The sequence below is a fragment of the Balaenoptera ricei genome, chromosome 2 (genome assembly GCF_028023285.1).
Source record: "Balaenoptera ricei isolate mBalRic1 chromosome 2, mBalRic1.hap2, whole genome shotgun sequence".
NCBI classification, from domain to species: domain Eukaryota; kingdom Metazoa; phylum Chordata; class Mammalia; order Artiodactyla; family Balaenopteridae; genus Balaenoptera; species Balaenoptera ricei.
Window position 1 is genome coordinate 100,546,860 of NC_082640.1, and position 12,598 is coordinate 100,559,457.

A 12,598-nucleotide genomic window follows, 5' to 3' on the forward strand; every position below is an offset into this window, starting at 1 on the left:
CTGAACCCAATTAGATATTTGAAAATAATTTCAATAACTTTCAAGCTATTTAAATTTTTTCCCTCACCCATATGGTTCTACCTACAGCAAAACTTTTGAAAAGAATATTTTTCTTTAGAGGCACCAAGAATCATGGCCCTATAACCATGACAATAGGGCCCTAACTTGCATTTTTAATGTAGAGAATTAGCTTCATTTTTAGTTTTATTCAGAAGTTCTGTAAAGCCTGTGTGCTTCAGCTGAACACAGGATGTGGGCACAGAACCCAGAATCGCTGAGGGGCTAGATGAGGCGCAGATGGGTCTCAGGTTTTGCTACCAGCAGTCCTGAGGTGCTTGTTTTTGTTGTTGTTTCCTTTTCTTTTTAGTCCTGAGCTTCTGAACCAGTTTTCATTTACAGCAGCCAAGAAGATGTGGGATTATCTGTGTAACTCATGCAAAAGTGTTTTTACCTCGAAGATCTGGCTTCTATATTCACAGGAGTCCCTCGTCAGTAGGAATGCTTAGTAGACTCAAGCTCAAGCGGACTCAAGGACACGGTGAAGGGCAAGCATCACCAGGTGGACCTTAGGGATCCACAAGCACCCTGCCCTGAAGCACTGAGAATTTGGCTGCTCAGTAATTGCCTCAAGATCTACCCAGGGATTTCCTATCCAATTTAATGGAGCAAAGCTTAGGGATTGAAGAGAACAGAACCTCACAAAATTCCTATTAAGGGTGTGGAAAACAGGGATCCTCTTTTTAAATATCTGCTCCCAAATAGCGATCCCAATAAACTGTACTCACAACCATGGATGGATAAAAATGCACTTTAATTCTCTTGCCCTTTCAAGGGTTTTCTTTCTCATGAGTTTGTGTTCTGACATTTCTACCAGGATGCAGTGGTTGGGGATGCTGGCCCTTTAACAGGGGAGCAGGGGAGGGGCTGGGAATCTTAAAGCCAGGGGCCGAGAGCCTGCCTGGCCCAGGCTGCCATGGCTGAGCTAAGTAGGACGGACAGCCACAGTCCTGGGGTGGGTGTCGCCACCCAGGCGGCTGTGAGCCCCCTCCCTGTGCACAGACCGAGGCTGGTGGTGACTGTGAAGAAGTGCTTCCCCTCCAATTCCTAGCCCTGCTCCTCCTTTCTGTCCCTTTGCAGGACAGCTCCTTAGAGCTGGGCTAGTGAGTTCAGAGGGTGGAGGTTTAGGGCAGTCTGAGAGCCCAGGGTCCTGCTCCTTGAGATCTGGGTCAAAACCTTTCTGACAACCTTGCTGGGGGGAAGACCTTGGCTGTTTGGGTGCCACGCCATCCTTCCCCAGGACAGGGTCTCTGGGTCTCTTTCTTTTCCCAGGTTTACCTTCCAGAGGCTGACAGTGCTCTCTCACCAGAGGAAACAGCCATGGAGCAAGTCTGCCAGCCCGAAGAGATGAAACGCCTTCAAGGTAGTATCACCAAGTGGTCTGTGGTATCTGATAAAAGGCCTGGGAGTGCGGCAGTTTGATGGCCTGGTTCAGGGGATAGACATGGGTTTGGATGTCCAGAATTGCTGGGAGTGATTCCCAGCGACGTCATGATGGTGACTGAGATAACTTTTATGGGCCCTGTATTTATCTCACCTTCAGAGAAAAATGATCAATACCGGCCTTGTGTGGTTGTTGTGAGAATTAAATGAACAGATAGATGTAAAATCCCTGGCACACTGGGGTTAAATTGTTATGAGTCAGGGCAGCTGGAACTTGGTTGATTAAAGAGGCACAGAAAGGGCTGTCAGAGGGGGTGAGCAGGTGGAGAAGCCTGTGCTGGGACTAATGAGGCAATGGAAGAGGGGATGAAGAAACTGAAAGTGATTGGCACCTGCCAGGTTCTGTTTGCTCTAATGGGGATGGTTAGGGGCACCCTGGGGTAGTGAGGCTGAGTTGAACTCATAGAACAAGAGAAGATGTTTGAAGATGGTGCTGGAGATGGCTTGTGAACAGAAGTGCTACAGAGAAGCATCCTTTCTAGACCAGGCCCTTCACAGCTGAACCCCTGTCTACTTCCTCCTCAGGCACCCACTTAAACCAAAGCCCAGGCAAGTCCTATGACCCCTTGGCTCTTAAGGAAGTGCTGGTGTGTGCCTCCCAGTTGGAGGAAGAGGAACAAAATGAGGAAGAGAGGGAGGAGGAGGTGGACCCAGATTTAGCCCCTGACCTGGAGGAGGAGGAGGAGCAGGAAGAGGAGGAGGAAGAGAATGATCTCGGGGATCCAGCTGTCCTCAGCGCTGTCCGTAACATCCAGGTACCAGAGCAGGAAGACGTGGGGGAGGGTTGTCCTGAACTGTCTGCATCTCACAGGCTGTTGCTACACATCTCTCTCCTCTTCTTCACCCCTTTCTAGGTGGGCTAACACTTTCTATTTCAGGCTTGAACCCCAGTAAAGACTCTCTCCTTCCTTCCTTCCCTCCTTCTGTCTCCTACTTAGTTTCTGATGCTGCCCTCACCTGAATCCAGGTGCTAGCAGTGCTGTGCATCACCTAGAGATGCTGGCCCTGCTCCTGGTGGTGAAAGTGAGTCATCTTTGACCCTGGGCCCCTGTGTCTTCCCAGTCCATCCCTGGTCTTTATTCCCTTGGATTCCCCCAGCAGGTGGAGAGACACAAAGGAGTCCCATGTAGAAATGAAGTTACTCAGACCCTGCTTCAGCTTAACTCCTAAGATGCCAGTCTGGCTTCCCTTCAGTGGAAGGAGAGGGGTCCTGATTGTATTGACTTTGAAATTGAGGGAGGGCCAGGCTGCCACTGTCCTGGGTATTGGAAATGGTTGGTCCTGCTGCTCCCCTCCCCCCATTAACACAGGTGAATGCAGATGATGTCACAGGGGCTCATTCCAGCCTGTGGTTTCCTCCCTCTCATTCCAGAAAGGTCTTCTCAGCTCCCCTGGAATCAAGGCCCCTGGTGTGCTGGGGATGTCGCCTGCTTCCTTGCACTTTCTGTGGCAGGTGAGTCACTCCAGTCTCCATCCTGTGAGAAATAGGCTGGGTGTTGAGAAGCAGCATGCCGCCTGTCCCTTATTTCCGTTATGTTCACTGTGCCCTTGACCTTGCTCTGGAGGGCTTCAGAGGTGTCCGAAAAGAGCTAAGCATGGCACCAGTGGCTAAAGACAAGATCTGAGTGAACGCTCAGAGAGGAAAGGGCAGGGAGTTGACTCACAGTGGGGAAAGCACAGGCCTCCCCATTGTCAGGGACCGTGGAGTTGCTCCCTAGGAGGTGACAAACCTGTTGGAAACAAGAACGGGCTCTACAGTCTGGTGTCCTCACAACTGGCTCGAGGGGCCCCAAGATGAGTGAGGTTCTTGAAGGAAAAGGCAGGTGAGACCATAGAGGCAGAAAGGCAATCAACAGCAAAAGCAGGATTCTGTTGGTGGAGATGCCCTTCTCCCAGACCCTGAAATTCCTCTCCCAGACTCTGGACTACCTGGCACCACTTCCTTTCCGGCCTGCCTTTCCCAGCACCAGCACTGCAGCCCCGCACTTCGGACCTCGACTGCCCTCGCCAGACCCATCTGTCCTCTGCAGCCCGTCGACCTCATGGCCCCTTAGGCTCAGGTACTGGTTCAGAGTGCCCAGGGTCCCAGGGTCCAGGACAGGCTGAGCTCTTCTCCAGAAGTCTCAGGACGTAGTGGCTGAGGAGGCACGGCTGCTCCTCTACCAGCTGCCACAGAAAATACTTAGAGAAACTCACGAAGAGAAGGATGTGGTAGAGTGCAATTCCTTCCCCTCACAGGTAAGGAAATGGAGGCCCAGGGACTATCTGAGGTCAGCCAGCACAGCAGAACTGAGAGTAGGACTCAGAAGTCCTGACAACCAGGCCAAATGGTTTTATATTGTGTCAGGATTTCCTGAAGCCAAGTTTCAGGGAAAAGCATATCCTGGAGGGGAGGTAAGCCCTGCTGAGCTAGGATAGTGATGCTTCATGTGGCTGACGCTTGGGCAGGGTCATAAGCAGGTAGGGTCCCTTAGATGTCTGGCTGAGGTTCCCAGAGGCTAAAGGAATGGGGGCGGGGGGCTGAGAACTTGCTCCCACCCAGTCCAAGTTTCTTTCTACGTCTTCCCAGTCATCTGACCCAGCTCCACCCTCAGCACCAGCGGATCTTGAAGCAACAGCAGCAGCATGGTCAACCACCAAGGTAAAACCGAGAGGAGAAGCAGGATTAAGGGGAGCCCCCTGCATGCTGGGGTTTCCCTTGTGACAGAGCACCCCCCCCAAAGCCCCACCAGTTAAGCCTCTCACACCCTGGCCCACCTCTGCACTCTGCTGTCCTCCCCCGACATCCCGCTCCAAGCTCTCCACTCCTTGGGGGAGTTCTCTGTGGCAGGGGTGGGTAGGTCTAAAGGGACACTCCTCCTGGCTTGAAGTCCCCCAGCCAAGAAGCCTTGGTCTCAGCAGCCAGACCCCTATGCTAACCTCATGACCCGAAAAGAGAAGGACTGGGTGGTAAAAGTGCAGATGGTTCAGCTGCAGAGTGAGAACCCCCGCCTGGATGACTATTACTACCAGGTGAGCCCCAGGGGCTCTGCCCCGCCTCTGACCTTGGTGTCAAATGGGCCTGACCCCGTGGGTCCTCTGAGATTCTCCCTTCCCCTCACAGTGGCCACGTCCCTTCAGGTGGGAGGAACGATTGCTAAAGGATGGGGGTCATATTTCTACACTTGACATCCAAACTCTCCTTCCCCTTCTCCTAAATTTCAGCCACATGGGATTAGTTATGATTCCCCAAACACACTCTGAGGTTTCTGTCTCCGTCCTTTGCCGAGAATTTCTCCTATCCAGTCAGCAAATGAGGACTCTCTCATCTTTGTACACTTTGGTTTCTCTCAGAAATGACTTGTTATAAACATTCATCTACTTACTTTTTACTTTTTAAGATCTAAAACACAGGGAACTTTTATAAGTCATGGGATTCAATTTCTTGAACAAATGCTGGCAGACTTTTGAACTCCTTTCTGTCTGCTTTCTGTCTGCCCTTTGTCCATGAGTTTTGGGTTGTCTAAATTGTATTTCAATTTCTCTTCAACCTCCATGAGACCCCTACCGAGATTTCCACCTTTATCTCCTTCCTATTGACATTACTTTCTTCCTTTCTTCCCACCAGCTTCAAAACCCTCTGCCTTCTGCCAGGATTCCTTGAATGTGATCATCTTCCACTCTTGACTTTTAGACATTGCTCCTCAATGAAGGAGCTGTATTTAAATCCTTGTTTGTCTCTCAGTCAGTGGCTTTATTTTAGTTCTGGATTTCACAGTCTTCCTTAAGAAGATATTAGAGCTGCTGCACAAATCCTCACAAGCGTAGGACTGGCCTAGAGGCCAACTGAAGTAGTGTTCTCTCTGTACTTCAAGCTGCTGATTGGTCTTCGTACCATCAGATAACTCTGATTTTGGAGATCACAGGTAGGATCACCAAATTAAAATGGGGAGGGGGAAGGATAGCGGTGTCCCATGTGTAACCTGGAATAAAGATTGCAGGAAGGTTGCAGACCCTGGGACACGTTTGCTTCCTGGCTCTCTGCCTTGCTCTCTGCCTTGCTCTCTGCCTTTCCATCAGATCTGGTGGTGGTATTAGCTCTTCAAGTCCTTAGGATGGGGACCCTAAAACAGCTGGCATGAGGCCTAGGGTGCTTTAAGATGCATTATAGTGGCTACTATAAAGCCCTAAGGTGCCAGGAGCATTTCTGGAATGAATGCTGTAGGCAAGGGTATATTAAGAAGTTGCATTGCAGAGCCCTAATTCTAAGTTCAGCCAATGAGTATACATTTGACTAATCCATGGACTCTCAGGAATATTATCAGAAACTAGAGAAGAAGCAGGCAGATGAAGAGCTGCTTGGGCGAAGGAGCAGGTTTGAGTCCTTCAAGCTGGTCACGCCTTACATTCAGAAGGCGGAGGCTTATGAGTCAGGTAGGACCGGGGCTGACCTGCTGGGTTGGGGTGGACATCCGGGTTGACACAGGTGGAAAGCAGAGGGGCACATGCCTGTCTGACTCCTTCCATGCAGTGGTTCGCATCGAGGGTTCCCTGGGCCAGGTAGCTGTATCAACGTGTTTTAGCCCTCGCCGAGCTATTGATGCTGTGCCCCATGGAACTCAAGAGCAGGTAGGAGCGTTATCTTCCTACACCCTTTTTCTCTCCCCTGTTTTGGAGAAAGGTCTGGAACCACTCTCATGCTTGAGTTCAGGTTGGGACCTAAGAGTGAGGAAGAAGAGTGATCGGGCGTTGTGGTCTAGCCTTTCCAGATCACGTTCTAGCTCACCTAGGCTTGGGCTGCTGCTGTGGAGGTGTGGCTGACAGCCAGGGACTCTTTCTCTAGGAGGCTGGAGCTGCAAGCAGTCAGAGGCTTCAGGTGTTGTACCGGATTGAGAAGGTGAGACATCAGCCTTAGCAGTGAATTCCTTACCTCCCTTGAGAACAGGATATACTGACATTGACCCCTTCTTCCTCTCTCCCCACCCTCACATCCCCAGCTGTTCCTTCAGTTACTAGAGATAGAGGAGGGCCAGAAGGATGGGCCTGCACAGCCCTGTGAGCAGCAGAGCAGCCAGCTTGAGAAGCTCTTCCAGGCCTTAAAGACCCAGGAACAGAATAATCTGGAGTGAGTGTGGGAGGGTCACACCTCAGCCCAGGAAGGGACGGCTCAGCAAAGACAGTGGCTTAGCTTCTGCCTCTCCTTTCTGGCCTGTGGCCCTTTGCTCTATGCACATCCCTGCAATGCTCTCCTATGTCACCCGTAGGGAGGCAGCGGATGGCTTCCTGCAGGTGCTCTCCGTGAGGAAGGGAAAAGCCCTAGTGGCCCGGCTGCTCCCCTTTCTGCCCCGAGATCGAACTGTCAGCCTTCTTCTGGCCATCACTCGCCATCTGCCCCTCCTTGTCAAGAGGGATGTGGCTGATCAGGTACTGTGGCATTGAGTGGAGGAGAGGACGTTTTTGTGGATGGGTTCGGAGTGTTTATTCCTCCTCCTCTTCCCCTTCCTCCTCCTCCTCCTCCTCCTTCCGATCCCCACCCCCAGAGAAGCCAGAGAAGGTGCTGGGCAGTGAGGAGTGTGGACCCTGCCACCCTCAGGTGAGGGGGTTTCAGAACAAACTACCACAGGAACAGCTGATCATCTTCAGGCAAATGAAGAGAGGAAAACCCACAGGCCTATGGTTACACAGGTGTGAATGTGCTCTGGAGGTTGAGAAGCTCAGGACTCCCTGATAAGTGGTGAGCCCCATAGCTACTTTGCTTAGGGAAGGCATCCTAGACAAGTGGGTATTGAAGGACCAGTGTTAGGGATGGAGACACCTGAGTGGTGATAGGCCTGGTAGGTCTGACCTGACCAGAAGGGGCCAGAGGCAGGTGAGCAAGGAATGAGACCGGAGGTGAAGTTGTCGAGGAGTCAGAGAGAGGCCCTTACTGACCTTCTTGCAGGCCCTGCAAACGTTATTCGAACCTCTGGGCAAATGTATCAGCCACTTGACCTTCCATGAACTTCTCCAAGGACTTCAGGGACTCATGCTGCAACCACCTGGCTCCTCAGAGCGGCCAGTCACTGTGGTGCTGCAGAATCAGGTAACACGCGTGGGAGGCTTTTGTCTTTCCACAGGTGGCTCCAGGTGCTATCTGGAATGGACCCAGGGTGGGGCTGCTTTTTTAACAAGCTCCCTGATGGTGCTGCTGCTATCACCTCTAGATCAGAAGTCACCAAACATTTTTGATAGTGAATCCCTTTTACCAAAAAAATGCTGAACTATACCACCTGTGTGTGTTTATAAATCATGTACGTGGAACACTATACTTACCTTAGGTACATAATAAATACAAGATGAGACTCTACTAGATGTGAAAGATCTCATATCTTCTAATATCCTAGTGGATTATCTTGTGAACCCCTCTGAAGATCTTTGCCTAAAGCAATGCCTCTTAAAATGGGCTCCACGGCCTACCCGCCTCAGATTCCTGGGTCCGTTCCTGATCCGCAGTCTCCGATTCCGGGGGCGGAGCCCACAAGTGTGCATTTAATCAGCTCCCCAGAGGAATCTTTTGGAATATTCAGAGCAGTGGTTTCCTTGGAAAGGGCTCAGAGTTCTTGGCCAGCCAGTATAAAACTTGATGGGTTTATGGGTGTTGGACTCCATTTGTACCTGTGAACTTGCCCTTTTAGTTGGGAAATAGCAGAGCCAGGGAAGCACTGAATGCCTAGGGTAAACTCATTTTACTCTGGATACTTTATCACTTGCAGTTTGGAATATCTTTGCTCTATGCCCTGCTAAGTCATGGGGAACAGCTGATGTCCCTGGATTCTTCCCTAGAGGAACCCAGCAGTGACCACACAGCTTGGTAAGATCATAAAAGCCTTGTAAATACTATTTCAGTACCCCTGGGATGTATAGGCTGAGCCAGATGAGATGTTTCCTGAGTGGTTTATTCAAGCACCAGGGAGGAGGTTGGACAGAGAAACAGAGTTGTAGCTGTTCTGCCCTTTTTTTTTTTTTTTTTCTGTAATGCCCTAGAGCGTTGTCCCCCATGCAAGGCAGTGTAAGATAGACTCTAAAGCTTGTCCCTTTAATTACTCACAGGCCTAGGTGTGAATTCTGCTTCTGTCACTTATCAGGAACATAACATTGGGGCACATTATTTTACTTTCCTTAGCCTGTTTCCTCATCTATAAACTAGGGATCTAAGGATAAGGGTACTAACCAGTTAGAGATCTAAAGATTAAATGAAATGGAAGATGTGTAAAGCACTAAACGTTGCCTGGCACATACCAAATGTGCAAATGTTCTCTCTTAGTTGCTGGAGGTACAGAGGGTGATAGTGGTGGTAGAAAGATAATAAGAAACCTGGGCCCTGAGCCTATTTCCTGCATGCATACAAAGATGCTGATGTATTACTTCTCTGCCCTCCAGGACAGACATGGTAGTTCTCACTGCCTGGGAGATAGCTCAAATGCCCACAGCCTCTCTGGCAGAACCCCTGGCCTTCCCCAGCAACCTTCTTCCTCTGTTCTGTCACCATGTGGACAAACAACTGGTACAGCAGCTGGAGGCTAGGATGGAGTAAGTGACTGTGGAAACAAGGTCATAGCCCCCTGTTCAAGCCCAGACTAGGTTCTGTCACTTCTCTACTACTTTTAAACCAAGAGTATGGAGGATAACTTGCTTTTAGAAGTATTTCTAGACATTGGTACTTACTGAGTAACCAGTCTACTCCAAGTTAGGGTCGTGGGGCCTGTTTCTTCAGCCAAACCTTTCCATTTATTCCCAGGAACTTTGATTATTTATCATGCTAAGCTATCTGAGGGTAAGAACTAGTTTGAGAAGATGAACTGTTCATTAAAGAAGTATTTGAGGGACAACTCAAACGTAAATAAGATGTAAACACACAAACAACATGTAGGTCATCTCTCAGAACTTACCATCTGCTGGAAAGAGACATATTAATCACATCACACAATATTTTAAAGGGAAGTTGTTTGGAGTTAACATCTCTTCTCTTTGTAGGTTTGCCTTGATCTACTGATCAGGTTGTTCCAGAATACGTATATGTGGGAAGAGTTTAATGATCAGACACTAGTTGTGTATGGGTTTTGCCTAAAGCGATCCAGAGAGTCTGAAGACAGTTGTATGCCTTGATATATTGGTGAACCCTGCCCAAAACCTTTTCTTATGCTTCAAAAAGTTGAACTATGTGCCTAAAAAGGCATGGCAAAATGAGGTATAATTAAAAAGATAATATAATGAAGTGTTGCAGTTTGTTTGTAAGTTAAGAAAATGGCTTTCATTATACCTCCTATGTGTGAAGCTTTAAGTGTCCTTAATGTAAGGGACAAGTCCTTGTTATGTCTAACAATAGACTGACCTTGGAAACTGTTCCGCTGTTGCCATTTTTTAATAAGTAGCCCTAGCTGAGCTAAGAGCATTTTATATAAATATCTCCTTTGAGATATGGGATGTTTGGTTTACTTTGACAAGCAAGGTCATGCACTCATCAAAAAACACGAGTCCCTTTTATGAACCAGGTACCATTTTAGGTGGTCGAGAAACAGTGGTGATCAAGGAAAAGCCCCTGCTCTTCTGAAGCTTACATTCTGATTGGACAGGGACTGACAGAAGACATCAAATAGTGATAAATACCGTGGTGAAAACAAAATTGGGGGATGAGTGACCGGAGTGGAATGGAAGGGCTGTCAGTAGAGCCTACAATTAAGCTGGAATCAATGACAAGTATTCCATGCAGAGGCACTAGTGAGCACAAAGCCCCCAAAGTGAGAATGAACTTGGTGTGTTTCAGGAAAAGAAAGAAGGACAGTGTGGCTGAAGTATACAGGTAAGGGGTGGGGGGGAGGGTGATATAGTAGGAGAGAGGTAAGCAGAGTACACATCTGTAAGCCATGATTATTTTTTAAAGTCTGGATTTTTAACTGCTGGGAAGTCAGAATTTTAAACAGGGAAGTGACATGACATGATTTTGTTTGAAGAAGATCACTCTGACTGCTGATTGTTAGGGGAACAGGATAGAAAGCAGAGAAAAAAATGTTCAGAAGTTTTTTCCAAAGCTGGGGCAAGAAGTGAAGAGCTTTAGGAACAGAAAGAGAAGAAGTTGGGAAAAGGTTTTGGAAGAGTTGACAGACATTGCTGATGGGCTGGATAAGGGTGGTGGTGAAGAATCCAGGATGCCTCCCAGGCAGAGTGAATGGTGGGTGCCCTAGACTAACGTGGGGAAAACATGAGGAAAAATGCATTGGGAAGGGTTATAATCAACATTGTAGACGCTTTAATATGTCCTGTTAGAAATCCAAGTAGATATATCAAGTAGGTAAAGAGCAGTCTGGAGGCGAAGGAAAAGGTCAGGGATCAAGACACAAAAGTGGGAGTATCAGCACACAGATGTATTACAAGTTAGGAGTGAGGAAGAGATGATGTAGGAAGAAAAGCCAACATAGGGGACTGAGGAGGAGTTATCTGAAAAAAATAGGTTGAAGAATACGGAAGTGGTGCTACCAAAGTTGGAAAGAAAGTACTTTAAGAAAGGAGTGTGTGGGCTTCCCTGGTGGCGCAGTGGTTAAGAATCCACCTGCCAAGGCAGGAGACCACGGGTTCGAGCTCTGGTCCGGGAAGATCCCACACGCAGCAGAGCAGCTAAGTCCATGGGCCACAACTACTGAGCCTGCGCTCTAGAGCCCGCAAGCCACAGCTACTGAGCCCGCGTGCCACAACTACTGAAGCCCGCACGCCTAGAGCCAGTGCTCCGCAGCAAGAGAAGCCACTGCAGTGAGAAGACCCGGCTCACCACAACTAAAGAAAGCCCACGCGCAGCAACAAAGACCCATGCAGCCAAAAATTAAATTTATTTTTTAAAAAAGAGTGTGGAATGAGAGAGACGTGATGGAGGAGGGAGGCACTGACTACAGAAAGAGTCAATTTGGAATCTTCTGAAAGGGTAGCAGAGCAATTGGACAGTAGGTAGTAGTCTATGTAGGTTAAGGAACACTTTTCTTTTAAAGAGTGATATTACAGCATGCCTGCATGATAATGAAAGCACTCCAATAAAGTGGCCAGGGCAGGGAAGAGTGGAGAGTAACGAAGGTGAAGAAAGTTTACAAAGTCCTACAACAGGAGGAGGATGGGAATCAAAGCACAAAGGAGGTGACCTTTGATAGCTGTGTGACCCCATCTGATTGTGGAAGAGAATGTGTTAAGAAAGGCACTGCTGTCCTTTAGGAGACCATTTCAAAATGCCTATTTCCCACCTCTTCTCGCCCCCTCTGCTGCCGATCTTGGATTATACCTTCCAGAGGAAAGAGTAGTAGGAAACAGGAACTCTACCACTTCCACCCAGCCTGTTGCCCTGGCTGTTACAATGGATATTATTTGATGTCAGCATCAAGTCAGCTCCCTCATCATGGATCGGTCAAATACCAGGACATTGCACCACTCGGGGCCTGCAAGCAAAAATAACAGCCCAATAAAAGCGAAGAGTGGCAGGCACAGGCCTCCAATAGGTAGGAGGCAGCAAGGGTAAGAAAGCAAAGGGTAATGCCACTGAGTGAGAACAGCTGCTACAGCCACCTTAGGCCGCTAATGGAGGCCCTCAACTCAGCAAACCGTGGGCTCAAAACATACGCAGATGTGGCTTTGCTGGAGTGGGTGGTGCGGAGAACGTAACCGGGCAGACTACGTCACCGGGCAGACTACGTCAGCGCATCTCTCCGCGCGGGAGTCACGAGGCCGAGGGCGGGTCGGCTACACAGCGCACGCGCAGGACGCAGCGGGCCGTACGGACCGGAAGGACCGGTGCGAGCGGGATGGCTGCAGACAAGGGGGTTGGAAGCGCTGAAGCCGTGGAGCGGGTTCTACCCGTGTTGTTGGTGCCGGTCCCCGCCGAGGCAACAGGGCGGCTGGGATCCCGGGCGCAGTTGCACAGGGAGCAGGAGGTTCTGGGGAGCCTGACGGCTGCAGGCAGCCTTCAAGTGCTTCCCTTGGCGCCCGGCGGCCGGGGCGGGGGCGGCTGCCGCCTGGAAGGCCGTTTTCGGCAGTAAGTGCTGTGGCCGGGCTTGGCCTTGTGCGGGGAGTCCGCAGCCTTAGCTTGGCTGGCGCCTCTGCTCCC

General features: G+C 49.6%; 2 protein-coding genes across 7 annotated transcripts in view; both read left to right on the forward strand.

Moving 5' to 3' along the window:
• The first annotated feature begins 1,378 nt into the window (after positions 1-1,378).
• On the forward strand, positions 1,379-9,052 carry PATL2 (PAT1 homolog 2). The gene is made up of 14 exons (XM_059915201.1): positions 1,379-1,420; positions 2,026-2,255; positions 2,873-2,953; positions 3,418-3,560; positions 4,070-4,141; positions 4,371-4,512; positions 5,793-5,913; positions 6,011-6,108; positions 6,323-6,376; positions 6,477-6,604; positions 6,744-6,903; positions 7,421-7,561; positions 8,232-8,329; positions 8,899-9,052. The coding sequence occupies exons 1-14, from the start codon at positions 1,405-1,407 to the stop codon at positions 9,050-9,052; spliced, it is 1,638 nt and encodes a 545-aa protein (XP_059771184.1). The 5' UTR covers positions 1,379-1,404.
• A 3,187-nt stretch (positions 9,053-12,239) lies between these two features.
• The window catches only part of SPG11 (SPG11 vesicle trafficking associated, spatacsin), a 103,753-nt gene continuing 103,394 nt past the window's right edge, over positions 12,240-12,598 (forward strand). For 5 of the 6 annotated variants that reach the window (XM_059913395.1, XM_059913394.1, XM_059913397.1 and 2 more), the window contains exon 1: positions 12,275-12,526. In XM_059913395.1, coding sequence (XP_059769378.1) covers positions 12,297-12,526 — 230 coding nt within the window. In that variant the 5' untranslated portion in view covers positions 12,275-12,296. Of the gene's footprint in view, positions 12,527-12,598 lie in introns of all 6 variants that reach the window. The other variant, XM_059913396.1, reaches the window with a different exon arrangement.

Bases quoted from the DNA above. Each gene is read 5' to 3' on its own strand.
- PATL2 (XM_059915201.1), top strand. The intron at 4,142-4,370 runs GTAAAACCGAGA...CCTGGCTTGAAG, and splicing joins CAGCATGGTCAACCACCAAG to TCCCCCAGCCAAGAAGCCTT. The intron at 6,377-6,476 runs GTGAGACATCAG...TCACATCCCCAG, and splicing joins TGTTGTACCGGATTGAGAAG to CTGTTCCTTCAGTTACTAGA.